The following is a 17590-nucleotide window of genomic DNA, read 5'->3' on the forward strand; positions in this document are numbered from 1 at the left end:
CTCGTTCTCTTGGCTGCGCCTTTTCCTTTACTGGTGAACACGTTCTCCCACTGACGTGTATTTCGAGCACCGAATCTACTCTTTAAAAAAATAGCAATCACACGCCTCTGACTCTTTCTTCTTTTTCCTTCTCTTGCATCCGCAAATCATGACAGCAGCAACAACAACAGAAAGGGGAAAACACCCTTTCACCGTGCCACTACATTGGACAAAATAATAACTCTAAAAGAGCATTTTCTTGTTGCTTTTAATAAAGCCGGGTTTTCTGTTGATGCTGCTATCGTGGGCCACCCCTCGACCACGACTGTCTTTTCTCTCAGTTTCATCTTTTTTTTTTCTCTTTTTTAAATTGAGGGAATGACCACGGAGTCCTCTTCTGTCTTCGTCACCGTGCGGGTGCGTCCCTTCTTGGCGTGGGAGGACACTGCCTGCTGCACCGCCACCGTGCAGGACAGCGCAACGATTTCCGTCCTCGATGTACCAGCGCTGATCCCTGGCTCCGCGGCAGCTGGGCCGGCCGGCGGCGGTGGGCACACCAATTCTGTGGTAGGGGGTGACGCCAACAGCGGTGGTCCTTCCTCCTCTTCTTGCTTCTCAGGCGGTGGCGGCGGTAATACAGGGCGAAGCGTAGCCTTCTCCACTCCGTCTGCGCTCGACACGCTGCGGCATTCCTTCTCCTTCGACAAAATATTCTGGAGTGTCGCTCCAACGGTGTTGCCATTTCCACCGCTGTCGGTGCTAGAGGCGCTACACGGTAGCGACGCGGACGGCGCGACACACAGGATTTCTGTACCAGGTCTCGTGCGGCCCACCTCAGCTCAAATCGCTCTTCTCACGCAACACAGCACCATCACCAAATATCTGCCTTGTTTCGCCGCTCCACCGGTTTACGATGACCAGCAGCGAGTCTACGACTTTATTGGACCCCGCATGCACGACGCTGTAATGTCGGGCTTCAACGCGTGCCTGTTCGCCTACGGCCAAACCGGCAGCGGAAAAAGCTATAGCATGATTGGCCCCACCGAGGCCCTCTCTGCGGCGGTCGCGAACGCCAAGGGTGCTGCGTTGAGCACACGCGGCGGCAGCACGCCTAGCACATCTGCGACGACGTCGACGACGATAGCGAGCGCAGAGCGGGGTATCATGCCGCGCCTCTTCACCGATTTGTTTCAACGCATGCGTGAGGAGCGCGAAAAGGACGCGAGCGTCACCTTCACGGTCGAGGCAAGCTTCCTCGAAATCTACTGTGAAAAGGTGCGCGATTTGCTCGCAATTGCGGCGTTGTCCGCGTCGAGCAGCGCGAGCTCCTTCAAAGCCTCGGCGAGCGCCGGCGGGTCGCTGCGCATCCGCCAGCACCCCTCACAGGGTCCCTACGTGGAAGGGCTCACCCATGTAAAGGTGCGAGATGAGGAGAGCGTGCTCAGGCACCTCCTGAACGGTCTGCGCGACCGCGCGACGGCTGGCACGAACATGAACGAGCACAGCAGTCGCAGCCACGCCATCTTGCAGTTGCAGGTGACAAAGGTGCTTGCCGACACCGACGAGAACACTGGCACCGTCGTCACCCGCACGCGCATCTCAAAGGCGACGATGGTCGATCTGGCCGGCAGCGAGCGGGTGTCACAGTCGGGCGTGTCGGGGGACCGCTTCGAGGAGGCAAAGAACATCAACTTGTCTCTTTCAACGTTGGGCCGGGTGATTCAGCAGCTCTCGGAGAAGCAGTCCGGCAAGCACGTCATTCCCGCCTACCGTGACAGCGTGCTGACGTGGCTGCTCTCCGACAGCCTGGGCGGCAACAGCAAGACGATCATGCTCGCCACGGTGGCCCCGAGCGCGTACTGCTACCAGCAGACGCTGAACACGCTTCGCTTTGCCGGCGTGGCCAAGAAGGTCATCAACGTCGCATCGGTGAATGAAGACCGTCACTTCCAGCAGCTCATCGCAGAGCTTCGCCAGCAGATCGTACGGCTCACGTTGCAGCTAGAGAGCGGAAAAGCAGCAGAGGTGCACCTCGAGAAGATCGAAGCCCTCAAACACGAAAAGGAAGAGCTACTGCGTGTGAATGACGCCCTCAGCGCGAAGGTGGTCGCGGCGGCGGACACAACGGTGCTGCAGGCGCTGCGGAAGCGTGTCAAGGAGCTGGAGAGCGAGAACGCGCAGCTGCGCGAGGAGGGGCAGTCCCTGCAGGAGCGCCTGCTCTCGAGCACCTCGACGTTGCGCGACGAGCTTGCCCAGCAGCGCACCGAGCTCATTCGCGTCCGGGAGACGCTGTCGAAGAAGGAGGCCGAGCTGACGGAGTGGAGAAACCGCTATCGCGCGCTTGTGCTGTCGACAACGTCGCCGATGATGATCACAACGACTACTCCGACGCCCGGCGGATATGCTGTGAAGCGAGCAGCACCGACGGCGGTAGGCGCACACGCAGGCGGCGGCAGCGGCGTTTCAGCAAGTGAGGCAGCTGCAGCTGCTGCCTCTGCTACTACAGCACCCACCGAGAGCACCGAGGAGATGGTCAGCGCGAAGGAAGCTCAACGCGCCCAGCAAAAGTTGCAGGAGGAAGTGAGGCAACTCAAGGCAAAACTGCTGAAAGGTACTCAGGCGAGCGCGGCGGCTCAGCGGGCCCAGCAGGAGATTGCCGACACACACAAAGAAACCTCCACCGCGCTGGACGAGTACAAGGTACGCTATGAGGAGAGCACGCGACAGCTCGACCTGCTCCACGAGCGTATGCAGAGCACCATGAGCCTTCTGGAAACGACGCAATGCGAACTGGCCGCCATTAAGATGGGCAGTGCGAAGGAGTCTGCCCAATCACGCGCCGTGGAGGATGCGCTGGAGGCGACGAACGCCGCGAACACCACCGCCACCGCGCAGCTGCACCAAGCCCGCACGGACTACCTCGGCGAGAAGCAGCGCAACGTCGAGCTGCTATTGCGTGTGGCGCAGGTCGAGCAGGAGCGGTCGGCGCTGAAGCGCACCGTGGCGGAGCGGGCGGCGGACACCTGCGAGCTAGAGCAGCTACTTCTTGAAGAAACAGAGAATGCGGAGCGCTACTACGTGCGCATGCGTTATCACCGCTATCGGAATGAGTTGATGCAGCGCTTCATCGCACAGCTGCAACACCTGCAGCGCTTCACCGGCCAGCGTGCGCAGCGCGCTCCGGCGGCCGGCACGGAGTCGTCCGCGGTGCTATCTGGGCAGCTCAGCAGCGATGCTGCGAGGTTGCCCCACGCAGACGGCGGTGATGGGTTAGAGGGTGGGGTCTCTTCACAGGATGCGGGTAGAGTGCCGTCTCAGCACGGCGCTACCACCGCGCGCGCGCGAGCAACGGTTTCCGAGAAGCACGCTGCTGAGGCGGAAGCGGAGACGGCGAGAGTGTTGTCTGTCCAGCTGCTGTATGCATGTCAGAGCGAAGAAGCACAGGATCGGGCGGCGGTGGAGCTGGAGTGCATGCACGGCGTTCTCCGCTTCTTCTCTCAACGCGGTCGCCTACGACAGCTAGCCGCTAGTGCTCTGGCGGAAAAACTGGGAGAGGCAGAGGAGTCGCAGAGAACGTTGCGGGAAGAGTTGGTCTTCTACAAGCAGAAGGTGGAGGCTGCAGAGACGGAGTACGAGGAGGAGGTGTCACGGCATCAGACGGACACCGCGGCGCTGCAGGTGGCAGTGATGGATCGACTGCGTCTCGATCGAAAGGTCGCTGCGTTGGAGGAGGTGAATTCGGAGTTGGAAGGCGTTCGTGATTCGCTCATTTCGAAGGTGGCCAGCTTACAGGAACAGCTACGCTCTTGGCAAGGTCGCTGCGCGGAGGCGGAGCGAGTTGCCGCGGAGGTGCAGGATCTGTTCTTACCGGGCTCTTCGTCGACGGTGCTGAGCAGTCCGCTGGACGGAGGGGCCGCCGGAGCGAAGGAAGGTGACGATGCACAGCAACAACAACTACCCCTGCAGAGTGCCTCTGCCGCTGTTCAACTCGACAAGGCTGCACTGACGAACAAGGCTCGTGCGGCGCAGACCGCCCTCGAGGCGAAGGCCGCCCTTGAGCAACAATGCGAAGACTACCGCGTAGAACTCGGCGCCCTTCGCGCGCAGCTGGAGCAGATCAAATCCGAAAGGCAAGACGCCGCTGCTCAGCTTGCCCGTTATGAACAGACTCTACAGCAATCGGAGTCGCGCCACAGCGAGTCGAGTGTGCAGCTGCTGCACGAGATCAGCACCATCACCCGCGACTATGAATCTCGCATCAAACAGCAGCAGACGATGATGCACACGCTGCGGCACGCGTTAGAGGAGGAGACGGCGATGGCGGACCTGTGCCGGCAATCCGCGCAGCGTGCCGAAGCGGCGCGACACACGCAGGAGGAGGAGCTTATCACTGCGCGTGAGTCGTGCGAGGAGCTTCGCCGGCAGGAGGAACTGGTGTCGCACCGCTACCTCACACTACAGTCGGAGCTGGACCAGCTGCGTCTTCGCTACAATGCACTGGAGCGTCGGCTGATGGAGTGGCAGGAGAAGGAGCCGGAGTTGTACTTGTTGCTGGAGAAAGGCCTCGAGGATGATTCGACCACCTGGCTCGGCAAGGTGCGCAGCGAGAAACTGCGCTTGCAAAAGCAGCGAAGTGAGGCAAGGCGGCTAAACTCGGAGTTGCTGGAGCACGTGCGGGATGGCAACACGCGTCTGCGCGACGTGCGGAGGCAGCTCACAGACGTGTCATTAGGTGAGGAGAGTCATCAGGATCCCACTGTCGTTGTGAAGACGCCCTTGAGCGAGGACGACGAAGACGAGGAGGAGTTGGACAGAAGGGAGCGGAAACGCAGCGATCGTCGTTTCTCGCAACTTAGGTGACACTGTATTATTACTATTGTTGTTGAACCAAATTGCTATCCTTTCTTTTCTTTTTTCACCGTTAATGCATATGTCCGGTTCAGATGTTAACGAACACATTTTTTTTTCCGGAGCTCTCTCTTTCTCTCTTTTTTTTTTTGAGTTTTGCAACTTTGCAACCGATGCACTTAGTAGTTCGCTGGCGCATTTACGGTGGTAGCATACACGGTCACCATTTTTATGTCTCTCTTCTCTCTCCCCGCGAGGAATTTCCAATAACACCTTTGCTTTTCTTTTTTTTTCTCCTTTAATCCATCTTTCCCCACGATGGTCTTATGACGTTGCGTTCGTTTTTTTTGCTTCCAGTTGTTAAGTAACCGAACCTGTAAAATTATTATTTCGTGTTGGAGGCGGACCTTTTTTTCTTGAAATAAAACGCAACATTACTTCCTCCAATATTCTCCCGCCTCTTTCCTTTTTTCATTGTACCTTGTACTGTCGTTTCCGCTCTTTTTTTTTGCATTTTCCAACACAGTATGCCTTTGTTCTTTCTTTGTACTGTAGGCGCGCTTTCCGTCTCCTCTGACTGTATTTACTGCGAGAGTCGGCCCAAACACGCTGACGACAGTACCGGGCAGCATTCAGCGATTATTCGAAACACCGCCCACAGCCCACCCCGTGCTACGAAACACGTTTGTTTGTGTACTTGGCTTTGTTGGGTTTGCAGTGCTAGAGACTCTTATGCTCACATCATCGAAAAGAAAGAAAAATTCGCAGCTTCTTTATTCGATGCTGGGCTGAAATGATAGACAAGAGCAAAAAGCGGTTCCGCTGCGTTGACGCTTTCGATCAAAGGTTTGGAGGAAAAACAACAACAACAACATCAAAGCATTGCCTACTTTCTTTTCATCGTCATGCGTGCTGGACACCTTGCTCTCCTTCCAAGCTTTTCTCCCTGCTTCTACCATTTCTCTTTTTATTTTTTTTTACCTCGTTGCATGTTCTCCATTCACATCAACAAATGCGATGCTTTTCTCTCTTACACACCTGCGTTGCCGCGCACCGGGAGGTAAAAGGAAGAAAAAGAAGCGGAAACAACCAGCTCACCTGCATTTTTATTGTCTCCTTCCGTTATCGCAAGAGCCAGATAGAGATAGAGAGAGGAAGAGGAAGAGGAAGAGTAAAAGGATAACATATTTGAGCCCGAATTTGCTGCACAAGGCTGAGTCGAATCAGTCAAGAGCAAGCAAGCCTCTTAATTTTTTTTTTTCCCTTTCTTTGTTTCCTCTTTTCAAGGCTGGTGGCAGTTCTACTTTTGTGCTTACGCCTCCTCTGTCTCACTACCGCGCTCATACTTTCTTTCGTCTATTTTCGCCTTTCTCGCTGGAGGTGGTCGCCACGCAATGTCCAGTTCCAATGACCCGCTTTTTCGACTAGAATGCGTGCTGCTCTTTGCCCTGGATGTTGTGAAAGGGCCGTACATCCACAGCTGTGCTCCGGCTAACCCGCCAGAGGTGATTCGGTCGTTCCTCCAACCGCCAGCCGGAGCATCCACAACCGGAGTGGCGGCCTCCACTACGAGCGCAAGTCACGGCATCGCACCCCACACCACGGCCTCGTTGCAGCGAAGGCCGGATGCTTATGCGCGGGATGGCTGCTGTGGCACCTCCCCAAGCACTACCTATCGCCAAGCAAACGCCAGTGCTACAGCTACTAACACTGTCGATGGGTTTGCACCGTCCTCGCTCCCACACGGCGGCTCCCTGTGCGGCGGGCTGCGACCTTTTTTGAGCACCTCACCGTTGCTTGGGGCGCGTGGCGCAGCAGCTTACGCCCCACAGTGCGGCACAATGACCCCTCCTCTTGCGATGGCGACAAATGCAACATCCGCTGGCCCCTCATCCCCGACGAACTCCGTCACACGTGTGGGCGGCAGCATCATCTCCACTGCCGCTGCCGCGACGGGTGCACCCACCACCGTACGCATGATTTCCTCCTCCTTACTCGCCCAGCGGCATCTACTCGGGTTGGCCGATGCCTCCACCACCGCCACCCCACTGGACGACGCCCGCAGCTTCGCGATGGGGACCAGTGCGCCAACAAACAACGCGAGTGTCTCGGAGGACAGCAACACGATCTTTGCCATTTCACCGCAAACGAACCTAAGTGAGTCGCAGCAGACCCTCCCTAGTGTGATGCCGATGGTTGGCTCGTTTACGGGGGTAACCAACGTCAGTATGTCGAGCAATACTGCTGCTGCTGGTGGTGCGTCTGCGTCTGCCGCTGCGGTTGCGGCTGCAGTTGCGTCGCTGCGGTCGAACACTGGCACCACACCGGGCGCGCACGATGGAGGCTCTCGTGTTGCGTGGATGGCCGACGGTGCTGGCGCCGTTGACGACGAAAACAACGTCGACGGCATCAGCAACAGCAACGCGCCACCTCAACCACTTCCGCGAGCTTCCACACTTTCTGCTCCCCGAGGCGGTGCAGCAGGTATAAACGGTAGCGGCAGCAGACAGGCCACGACGACAACGAGTGCCTTTCTTTCCAGTTCGTCCCTGTCGTCGCTGACGACCCCCCTTCACACGCCGCCCATTACGGCTTCCTTTGCCGATCCGGGAGTAGTCGTGGAGCCCTTCGCTGCCGCGTCACGCCACGCGTCGGAAGGCGCAAATGCTGAGCCGCTGCCGCCGCCGCCGCATCACCGCCATCCCCCGTACGGTATTGCAGGAGGTACTGGCAGTGGTGGCGGTAGTAGTCGTGGTGTCTATGCCGCACCAGCCGCTATGAGTGTGTCACCGGCTGGAGTGGCGGCGGAGAATGGCAGGATCAACAGCTACAGCGACGTCTTCGTCCCCCGATCGGAGTTTTGTCGACGCGTGCTGTGGCTCTACCCCGCCGAATCGGGCCTGCTCTTTCTCTACTACGCTGAGGACATTCCTGGCGAGCACTATCAGCGCAAGACCCTTCGCTACTCCCTCTGTTTGGTCTTCTGCGTCGATAAGAAACGCATGACAATTGGTGCTGGTCTGCTGCATCAACTTGTCCGCCCTTACAGCGTCGTCCTGACCAACATCGCCGAGGAGCTGCGCGAGGCGGAGGTGAAGTACGCGTACATGAGCCGTGGGCTGCTGCTGCTGCAGGCTGCTCCGTCACCGCGACGGCCGCCGGCGCCGCGGCAGCCCGAGTCGTCTCTTTTCTCTCCAGCATTAGCCGCGACCGCGCCAGCGGTGATGACAAGCGCCGCTGCTGTTGCTGCTGCGGTGGGTTCGCCGCGTGGTGCATTGAACAGGGCAATGGGAGCTGAGGAGGCGGAAGATGAGGAGGACGAGGGGGAGACCGTTGGAGGAACTCTTACAAAAGAAACAGGTACCGCAACAACAGGGATGACAACGACAGTGGCCGTCAGCGGCGGAGCACAAAAAAACTTTCGCTTTGGCCGACGGCGTCTGGTGAATGAGTCGACGGCGCGACCGGACATCTATCACTTGGCCTTGGTGGAGCGCGGCGTCTCCGCCACGTCCGTCGTGTCCGTGGCCAGATACTGCACAAATACGAACCAGAATGAAGCCTCCGTGGCAGAATCGGCAGAGCGCGACACGCCCATATCTTTGATGTCTCCGCAGCCGCCGACTACATCCGGCACCGAGGCGGACCCCGCGGATGCAACGGCCAACGACAAATCACGTGCGTACCGCTTTGACAGCGCGCGAAAAACCGATACTGATGTTCCAAGTGCCGACGCGATCCCTGCACATGCAAAAATAGTGGCGAATACCCACGCCACAGAAACAGCGCCTATCACGGCGAGCAGCATCGGCACTTCAGGATCGCCTTCGTACATTGCGACAAGCAGAACCACTGCCGGCACCACGCCATCGTCGCGCTTCGGCACAGCTTTCTCGCCACCCCCGCACGAGGCTGGCCACGCGGCGAGCCCCGCCACCGCAGCAACGACAGCGGCAGCAGCCAATGCGGCACACAGCAGCAGTGGTGGGAGCGGCGACAACGCAGAGACGTCATCGGCCAGCGCCGTCTCCCCTGCCTGCACGAACGTCGACACGCTGACGGCCACCCCGCCCTCGTCGCTGCCTCTTCGCAGTCGAGCAGCGAGCCAAGGCGGCGGTGGTGCCTTCCCTATCGCCACCTCCTCGTCCCCGTCAGCCGCCTTCGGCGACTCGACCAGCACCGCGACCACGGCGCTGTCACCCATGACTTCCGTAATGGCGTTGAGTGGCGCAGGCGGGGTGTCCGGCCCTTTTCCGTCTGCCGCCGGCTTTCCCTTTTCAAAGCACCGTGTGCACACTTCGCCCTCCGCGGCGGGCGGGGTCGCGTCGACGCTGAATGGCAGCTTCAACTCGCAGTACCGCTCCAACGATGGCAGCGGTGGTGGTCGTGGCGTGCACAACGCGAACCCACTGAATGCGTTTATCACGCCCACCACCGCGCCGCAGTGGACGCCCCTCTCGGAACTGGTGGAGGAGCTCTACCGCTGCCTGCGTTGCAGCAGCGAGGGCGACGGCGAGGACGACGCAGACGGCTCGGTCCACACCGGCTCTGCCACCACAGCAACGCCAGGGAGGGGATTGTGTGGATCGCGGAGTGTGTCACCCGCCTCGAGACCTGCGTATGGTGCGGGAGGGGGAAGGGGAGGCAATGCACTGATGGGCCGCCAGGGCGTCGCGACCAGACCCACCTTCTCTTCTCCGCCAAGGAGGGTGCGTCATGCCGGTACCCGACAGCCGTACTCTCCTCTCACTGCGATGCTCCCCGGTAGCGGCCGCGGTGGATCCTGGGAGGGGGTTCGCGGGGGCGGAGGCGGCCCCCTCGCAAAGGCAACCCCGTCGTCTGCTTTCTTATTTACCACGGGCGTGACCTCACCAGCTTCCTTCTCGTCTCCGGCATCGCAACCGCTGCCGCCGCAACAGCAGCAACGCGGCGATGTCAGCGTCGTACACCTCTCCGACCGTCTCAGCTTCCACGTACGTCGCATGGCCCCGCTGCAGGCGGCGCGTCTGCTGCACTTTGACCACGTCCCCGTCCCGATTGTCCCCTATGACCCGACAATGATGGAGTGGATGGACATGGCGGTGCATCACGTGTTCCGCCTGGTGGACGGCGTGCGCACCGTCGCTGATCTAGTGTTTGATGTCGCGATGGGCACGACGACCTCGCTGGCCGAGGTGTACGCAGAGGCGCTGCGGCGGAGTAGCGCTATCGCTGCGGCGGAGGCGGCCAACGGAAAGGGCAGCGAGGTAGCTGGAGAGCGCACGGCGTCAGGCCCGGCAGCACGCAACGCGGCGCACAGCAAGTCCGACGGCATCTCTGACAGGGTGAGTAGTAATAGGGGCGGTAGCAACACGGGTAACGGATCTGTCACGATGAAGCTCACGGGTGCACCGCAAGGTAACCGCGCAGCTGGTACCAGTCCCGGAGATGGGCAAAATGCCGCGAAGAGAGCAAACAACCCCAACAACACAAAAGCACCATTAAAAGACTCCCTTCCGCCACGGGGCACGTCGGTGGCCTCTCCTGCTCGTGCGCGTGTGGTAGCGGTCCCTATCGATGCTCGACCATCGCTTACTCTACTGCCTGGTGTCCGCTACTCTGTTCCCACCTCTGCTGCCGCGGCGGCCGCAGCAGCTGCGATCAGCGATGGGCAAGCCTCACCGCCGAGCTACGTCAATGTGCGAGTTGCGCTGTCGACGCCTGAGCCTGCAGACGCGTCTGCCACGGTATCAGCTGGTGCCGGTGGAGCTTCTTCCAAGAACAGTCCTTCGTCGGCCGCCTTTGCCGCGGCCAACAACACCACAGCAGCAGCAACGACTCCGCCGCCGCCGCTCATTTCAGTAGAGCTCCCCGTGACGTGGGTGGCCACGACGGGTATCGTGGTCGAGGCGCTGCTGCACCTGGAGCTGTGTCATCTCATCAAGATCTACCGACCCTGGGCAGCGTCCACCCTTTACAGTGCCACGCAAACACTGCAACGCGTTCTGCGCAACGTGCACCACCCGGCGCGGCAGATATTGGCGCATCGCCTCCTCCACGTGGCGTGGATCGAGCGGCAGCAGCGGCGGTTGAAACGGCAGGCGTGCCATCGCAGAGCAGCGGTGCAGTACAGGGCTCACTGCGAGCAATCAGAACAACAGCAACTATCCAAGGAAACTGGAGGTGCGGCGCCACGCTCACTACAACGCGCTTCGCAACCGCTGACGGTGGAGAACACAACCGGTGAGAAGGCGGCGACTACGGTGTCGCTCAACAACCCATCCAGTACCCAAGAACTCAAGTCTGCGCACTCCCCTGCAAAGACGCCACTTCCTTCACCTTACCTCCCCGTCTCGACCGGGGACAGCGCACGAGCCTCACCAGGTGCCATCGCAAAGAGCGACGGTGGGAGAGAAGGAGGAGGAGCTACACATCAGTCTCCGCCAGACCACCCGACCTGGTTGCTGGCGGCTGTGGCCGTTTCTCAGTCGTCTTCGGCTGCACCCAGGTCAGGCTTCCACAACGACCCACACGCCCCTTTGGCGCAGCCGCAGCAACCCGCCGAGCCCTATCACGCAACTCCCTGTGTGCTCTCCGGCGCGTCCTCCGTGCCGCGGCCGCCGCCGCCGTCCGGCTCGACTGCGTGTGGGTCAGGGAGTGGTGTTGGATTTGGCGTGGGCAGCAGCCCTGGCACCCACGCCTCCTCCGTGTCCACCAGCTACGTCCTGTCCTGCTCGCTGAAGCACACCGTCTGCGTCGGGGCGGCCGGGAGGCTGCAGATGAACCTAACCAGCTCTCTCCCCACGTCCCCCGTCCTTCACCCAGCCGTCCGGAGCGCGGACCGAGGTGGTGAACCGGTGCCGCGCCGAATGGGCAGCCACCATACCCAGCCCACTCCCGTAGATGGTTTACCACCACCGGCGGATTCGTCGTACCTGCAACATGCCCATTCTCAACCCCTTCACCACCAACGAGACTACGTCGGTCTCCTCTCGGAGCACAACAGTGTTGAGGATGATGAGTCGAACGCGTCGTTCGCGTCGAGCAGCACTGACAGCAGTAGCAGCAGCAGCCGTACTTCCAGTAGCAGCTACGATGCTCGTCTAGCACGCGCCAGCGTCACAGGTAAAACTGGTCGACATACCGCCGCCGCCAGCCTGTCGTCGTCGTCGTCGTCCACCAGCACAACCAGCAATCGAACGGCGTCTCAGCACGCCTCATCGCCCGTCTCCTTCCAGAAGAAGTCCCTGATGCTGCGTGGTCAACACCACCGCGACGACCGTCCCGGCAGTCCGTCCGCCTCTCGTACCTCCTCCGCCACCTCCGTCACGTCGTCGTCGTCTCCTGCTGTCACCACAGATATAGCGCATTCGGATCAGCTCCCCCACAGCCTCCCTACCTTGCTCTCTACCGCCACTCGGACCCCACCATCAAATGCGGTGCACGCGACAGACGCGCTTGTGGATGTGGAGAAGCCGTCAACGTCGTTGTCCCCAAGGCGCCACGCTCTGGCAGGCCATACAGCGTTGGGGAATGTGAGGAACTCGAATGCGGCGCACTCTGGCGTAGCGAACGCGTCGAGGATGGAAGGTGCGCCGCAAGCTGAGGCGATGACGGTGGAGTCTGCCGCGGCCACGGCGTGTCCACCGCACGCAAACGTGGCGAATTTAGAGAACAACTCGTCGGAAGAGAAAAGGGGTTCAAAACCGTTGAAACTGAAATCCGCGCTGCGGGTGTTCATCCCCAGCGAGGCGGAGCTGTCGCAGACGGCTGCGGCGGCGCTGTGTGCCTTAGCGAAGTTCAGCAACACGAGTGTGGAGTCGGTGCAGACGGAGATGCGGCGGATGCCGGTGTGGGCACCCACCTTGAATCACTGGTCGGACCGCTGTGTCCGTGCCATGGTGGAGGTGGCGATGCTGAACAACTGGCTGGAAGACGTGCCACAGTAATCGATGCAACGGCGGTGCCTGTTTGTGCGCGTGCCCGAACAATTTGCTTTAAGTGTTCTTTCTCAATCAGATGAGAGACCAAATTCTACAAAAAAGACAAAACACTTATGATTTACTTCTCCACGAAGAGGACGGTAATTTGTTTTGCTGATCGGCAGAGTAGGTGGCTCTCTTGTTGATTCAATTGATGTTGCTGTTTCACGGCTACGTGAGGTGCCGCAATCGTGCACTTCGGTGTGATGGGGTCGTGTCCAGTTCGGAAATGTATCCCTTTCTCCCCCCAGGCGGACAGACTGACACGCAATTTCCTCGGTGTGACTGTCTTCTAGGTGTTTTTTTTTTTCACGAGCCTTGCACTGCACATGTCGTCCTGACGGTTCTCCTTCTGCTTCTGTTTTACTGTTTTGTCTTCCCCGCCTCCCAAAACACCCACACATAAATGCATGTATATCACACCCAACGAAGACAAGAAAAAACGAGCAATTATCTGACAGTTTCAAACTCTCCCGAAAGAAAAAATGGACGTCTACTACTACATGGTGGCTTTCATGTTTGCCTTCATCAGCGTCGTCCTTTTCCTCCTAACACGAAGTGCCAACCGAATTGCAAAAGAGCGGGCTGCCGAGGCTGCCGCCAGCGGTGACGCCAACGCCGCCGCACCGATGGGCACCACAACCCGCCAGCGCCGCGCACGCCGTGAAGAGTAATACACTGCGCAGCCAGCATTCATCACAGCAGCAACAATGGAAGATCAACTCAAAGCGTTGTCTAGCTACTGGGTTGCAAGTGGTGAGTGAGCAGGTTTTTGTTTTCTGGGAGGGTGTAACACTTGAGTGTGCTTGTGCAAGTGGTTGATCTTATGAATTCACTGTTGTTACTGTTTTGATTCGACACATTTTTGGACGTGTTTCTTCTTCTTTTTTTTTTTCCTTCCGAAACCAGGCACGCAGGTACCAATGAGAGTGTCTTAAGGCTTAATGAATTCCAAAAGCTAATTGAATTTAACGAAGCTGTGTGAGGAATGCGTGAAGAGCAGATGTTCTGTGTTGCGCCCGCATATAGGGTAGACATGTTTTCGTTCTCCCGTTTGTTGTCGAAGCGCTGGTGATGGAATGGGGGAGCATGGCGCTCTGTTTCTGTTTTTGTCGTTTGGCTGTGCGCGGAAGAGGCAGAGGAAAGATGTGCCATGTTTTTCTTCATCTTTGAAGGTACTCTTGATGCTGCGTTCTGCGCGGCTTTGAACGTGTCCGGCGATCTGAAGCACACACACAACAGCTGAACGAAATCTGCGGTGCACTTCGACGATCCCTTCCACTTCCCATTTCCTACCCACTCTCAAGGGCCGTTTTTTTCCCTTTTGCGTGTGTGTTTGTGTGCATCATTTCCAGAGCTGCTTTGTTTTCTTCTGAGCACTGCGTTTCACCGCTTTCGCCTTTCATTTATTATTTGTGTCGTGTACAAGCGACACTTCTCCCTTTGAGTTTCCTCTTCACGTGCGACAAAACGAATATTTGTTCACTTCTTCATCTCACCTTTTTTTTTCTCTGTTTTTTCTTCTCTTTCTCGTCTTTAGTTTCTCTAGTCCGAATGAGCAACCATTACTTTGCCTTCTCAACCGCCCCTGGTGCACACGCGCCAGGTGCGTCGGTGACTGGCATGTTAGGCCACCCAAGCAACCACAGCCATAGCAGTAGCAACAACAATGGCATGGCAGAAGGCATGCTGTCGCAGCATGGCTCGGGCTCACCTGGTAGCATGATCTCCGGTGGCAACGGTGGCGGCATGCTGTCCTACGCTGGTCCTCCATCGCAGTCCCGACAGCAGCAACTGCAGCCGCCGTCGCAGCAGCAACGGCCACCCCAACAACGGCCGTCACAGCAACCATTACGGTTTGTAGCCAATTCGATGCTCAACCCCGGTGCGGTGATGTTTCCGACCAGCTCCTCCCAGCTCTCTGCAAACGGCCCGGGCGTTGTGATGAATGCAAACTGTCCAGCTGGCGTTGGTGGACCGGCGGTGCCGGCCCCGCGATCAGCAGCGACGTTGATCGCAGAGGCGACCGGGGCGCCGCCGCCACCACCGGCTCCTTCGCTTGGTGTGCACGCCAGCAACTCCAATCCACCCCCACCCCCACCACCTCCATCGTCGTCCAACGCTAGCGTTTCCGCTGCTGTGGCACCGGTGGGCGTTATGACGCTGGGTGGCAGCGTTAACCCATCAAGCGTGAGCATGGCAACTCCTCCCGCTCCTCTAGCAGGGATCAATACACCGATGAGCGCAGCCGTCGCCGCTGCTGGCGCAGGGGGGAGTGTTGCGCTGAGCGGAGGTTCGGTTTCGCCGGTTACGGCGGACAACGCGTCTTCTTTCGGCGCTTCCTTGGTGAGTCCATCCTTTAAGGCTTTCACGACGTCTGTTGCAACGATGCTTTCGACGCAAGGGGCTGCTCCTGATGCTGCGGCGCGTGGCAATGACGGTACATCCGCCTCGGCGGCAAATGCCGCAGTGGGGTTGTTGGAGACGGCGCATGACGGGCATGGTGCGCCTCCCGTAACCACGACAGCGGCAGCCGCTGCTGGTGCTTGTGATAGATTGAGCCGCTTCAGCCACGTAGAAGTGGAGCTCACTCTCACGGGGTGCGGGCGGCGCGACACAATCACGAGCGAGGACGGGTCTGTGCAGTGGGATCCGGCGCAGGACGTAGACGATGAACTGGATGAGCTGGGGTACCTTTTAGCCACCATTTGCTGCGACGGTGATGACGACAGCGTTAGCTACACTATGCACAGTCTGCAGGACATGGATTACGGCCGTAGCTACGCTGTAGATGTCTTTACTGGCAGCGATGTAAAAAGTGCTGCGGCGAACATATGCAAGATCATTGATAAGAGGCAGAGTGACACGGCGGATCTGCGCGCTGCGATTCAGGGTTTAACGTTCGCTATTGTATCCCAGGATGAGTTCAGAGTGTTGCTTCATCTCCCACGGCAAGAGGCGCTAACGCTGCGCTACAGCATTTTGAAGTACCTACTAGAGCGTCTGGTGCGGGATCACCGTCGCAGCGCGGATGTGGATACGTTCGGAAAGAAATTCACCTCCATGATGAACCTCGGTCTTGTGCGCAGCATGGAGCTTGCCGCTGTGATAGACACCTTCCTCCAACACGAAACGATGGTCTCGGCGGCGTTGCGCCTGATCGCCTTAGGTCTGAGCAGTGTAAACGCTGACAAGGGTGTGCGGGCAGCGCTAGAGGGCGTACCACGCATCGCGCAGCGACTGCACGAAGTTTACGCGCGCAACCGCAAATACGAGGTGGATGTGGCGCTCATCACGCGGCTCTGGCAACGCAAAGAGCCGGTGCTGTACGGCTGCCTCGAGCTCGAGAGCAACTTTCACCGAGGAAACTGCCCAGTGACGTGTCTGTCGTACTTCGGCGTGCGGGACGAACTGATCTCCGGCCACATGAACGGCTCCGTGGTGCTTTGGGGCGCGCCGCAGATGGTGCGGGAAAAGCCGCACGGCGGTCTCTTTGCCGTCCCTCGCCCCGCCGTTCGCCCACGCGGGGTGGTACCGCTGCCGCTCGACTGCGTGCCCGTGGGCATGGCGGGGCAGAGGATCGATGGGCAGTACCTTGCGATTGCGAGCATGCCCTACAAGTCTCGCAAGCCGTACTTGCCCTACTGCACGGGTGTCGAGGCGAGGGCGGCGACGGGCTCAACGGACTCCGATGCAGCGGAGAACATCAACAAAGCGAGCACTTTTGCGAAGGGCAACACGACGCCGTCGGCGACCCGCCGCGAGGCACCCAACGGGGCCGGCGTGGGGGCCATTATTGTAATCACTTGCAATGCGAACTCTATTCGATGGAATAAGGGCGAGGTGATCATGCGACCTGCCGGCGTGGCGCTCACCGCCATTACAGCCTTCCGCAACTCCATCGTGGCAGTGGGGGAGAGCGCGGTCCTGCGGGCCACGCCTTCTGCGGATGCTGCTGCTGCTGCCATGGCGTCCCCCCATCGTCTTAGTTTTGTGGATGTGGCCTGCGGCACCGTCCTGCGGCAAATCCTCAGTGCACACGACGACTACATCACCGCGCTGAATGTACTGGACGAGGCCAGCTACGTGCTGCTGTCGGGTGGTCGCGATGCGGCCGTTAAGCTGTGGGATCCGCGATCGCGTGAGGACAGCCCTGTAGTGAACACAGCTCTCTGCACTGGGGCACCCACCCACAACAGCACCATCACGGCGATGTGCACGACGGGCTACAACATTGTGTCAACCGCCATGGATGGCTCCATGCTGGTGTGGGACCTTCGCTCGATGGAAGCGCCGCAGGTGCGACATGAACTTGACTACCCCATTGTCGATGTTACCTTAATTACAGGCAAGCGGGCGGTGGCTGCCACCTGGCGCGGCCTCATAACGGTTTCCCTGGACACGCTGGAACCGCTGGATATGCGAGAGTCCGACAGGGGCTACTCACATGTGATGTCGAACAACACCGGCGAGCTAGTGTTTACAGCATCGTGCTGCGGTGTGCTGCACACCGTTGCGGTCCATGAATAAGACCCTCCTTTTTCTTCTGGTGTTGGGTTCTATTCCTTTTTTTTTTGGCTCTTTACTAACGGGTTTTTTCTCTCTGTTTTGAAAGCGATCTGCGCGGACTGACGATGATGGTTGGAGTATTTCGATGCGACTCCTTTTTTTTTGGATATCTCGTCATCGAGCGAAAAGAAAAAATGATTCGTCTCATTTTTGATTTCCTTTTTTTTTCATTAAGATGGCTGTCGTTTGACGGTCAATGCTCCGCCGCTCTATTGCGTTTTCTGTCTTTCTTT

At 58.8% G+C, this 17590-nt stretch overlaps 3 protein-coding genes across 7 annotated transcripts; all 3 read left to right on the plus strand.

Moving 5' to 3' along the window:
* Positions 1 to 357: 357 nt before the first annotated feature.
* Positions 358 to 4839, plus strand: ABB37_00095 (putative Kinesin; the record flags this gene model as incomplete). The annotated part of the gene is made up of 1 exon (XM_015796158.1): positions 358 to 4839. The coding sequence occupies one exon, from the start codon at positions 358 to 360 to the stop codon at positions 4837 to 4839; it is 4482 nt and encodes a 1493-aa protein (XP_015664166.1).
* Positions 4840 to 6221: 1382 nt separating this feature from the next.
* Positions 6222 to 12755, plus strand: ABB37_00096 (hypothetical protein; the record flags this gene model as incomplete). The annotated part of the gene is made up of 1 exon (XM_015796159.1): positions 6222 to 12755. The coding sequence occupies one exon, from the start codon at positions 6222 to 6224 to the stop codon at positions 12753 to 12755; it is 6534 nt and encodes a 2177-aa protein (XP_015664167.1).
* Positions 12756 to 13218: 463 nt separating this feature from the next.
* ABB37_00097 (hypothetical protein) lies at positions 13219 to 17318 on the plus strand (the record flags this gene model as incomplete). Of its 5 annotated transcripts, none has more annotated exons than XM_015796160.1 (1): positions 13219 to 17318. In XM_015796160.1, the coding sequence occupies exon 1, from the start codon at positions 14343 to 14345 to the stop codon at positions 17316 to 17318; it is 2976 nt and encodes a 991-aa protein (XP_015664168.1). In that variant the 5' UTR covers positions 13219 to 14342. The 5 variants fall into 5 exon arrangements, with proteins under 5 accessions (XP_015664168.1, XP_015664169.1, XP_015664170.1 ...); XM_015796161.1 differs by having other exon boundaries at positions 14094 to 17318; XM_015796162.1 differs by having other exon boundaries at positions 14142 to 17318.
* Between the last annotated feature and the right edge of the window lie 272 nt (positions 17319 to 17590).

Source organism: Leptomonas pyrrhocoris, assembly GCF_001293395.1.
Source record: "Leptomonas pyrrhocoris isolate H10 chromosome Unknown, whole genome shotgun sequence".
NCBI lineage: Eukaryota > Euglenozoa > Kinetoplastea > Trypanosomatida > Trypanosomatidae > Leptomonas > Leptomonas pyrrhocoris.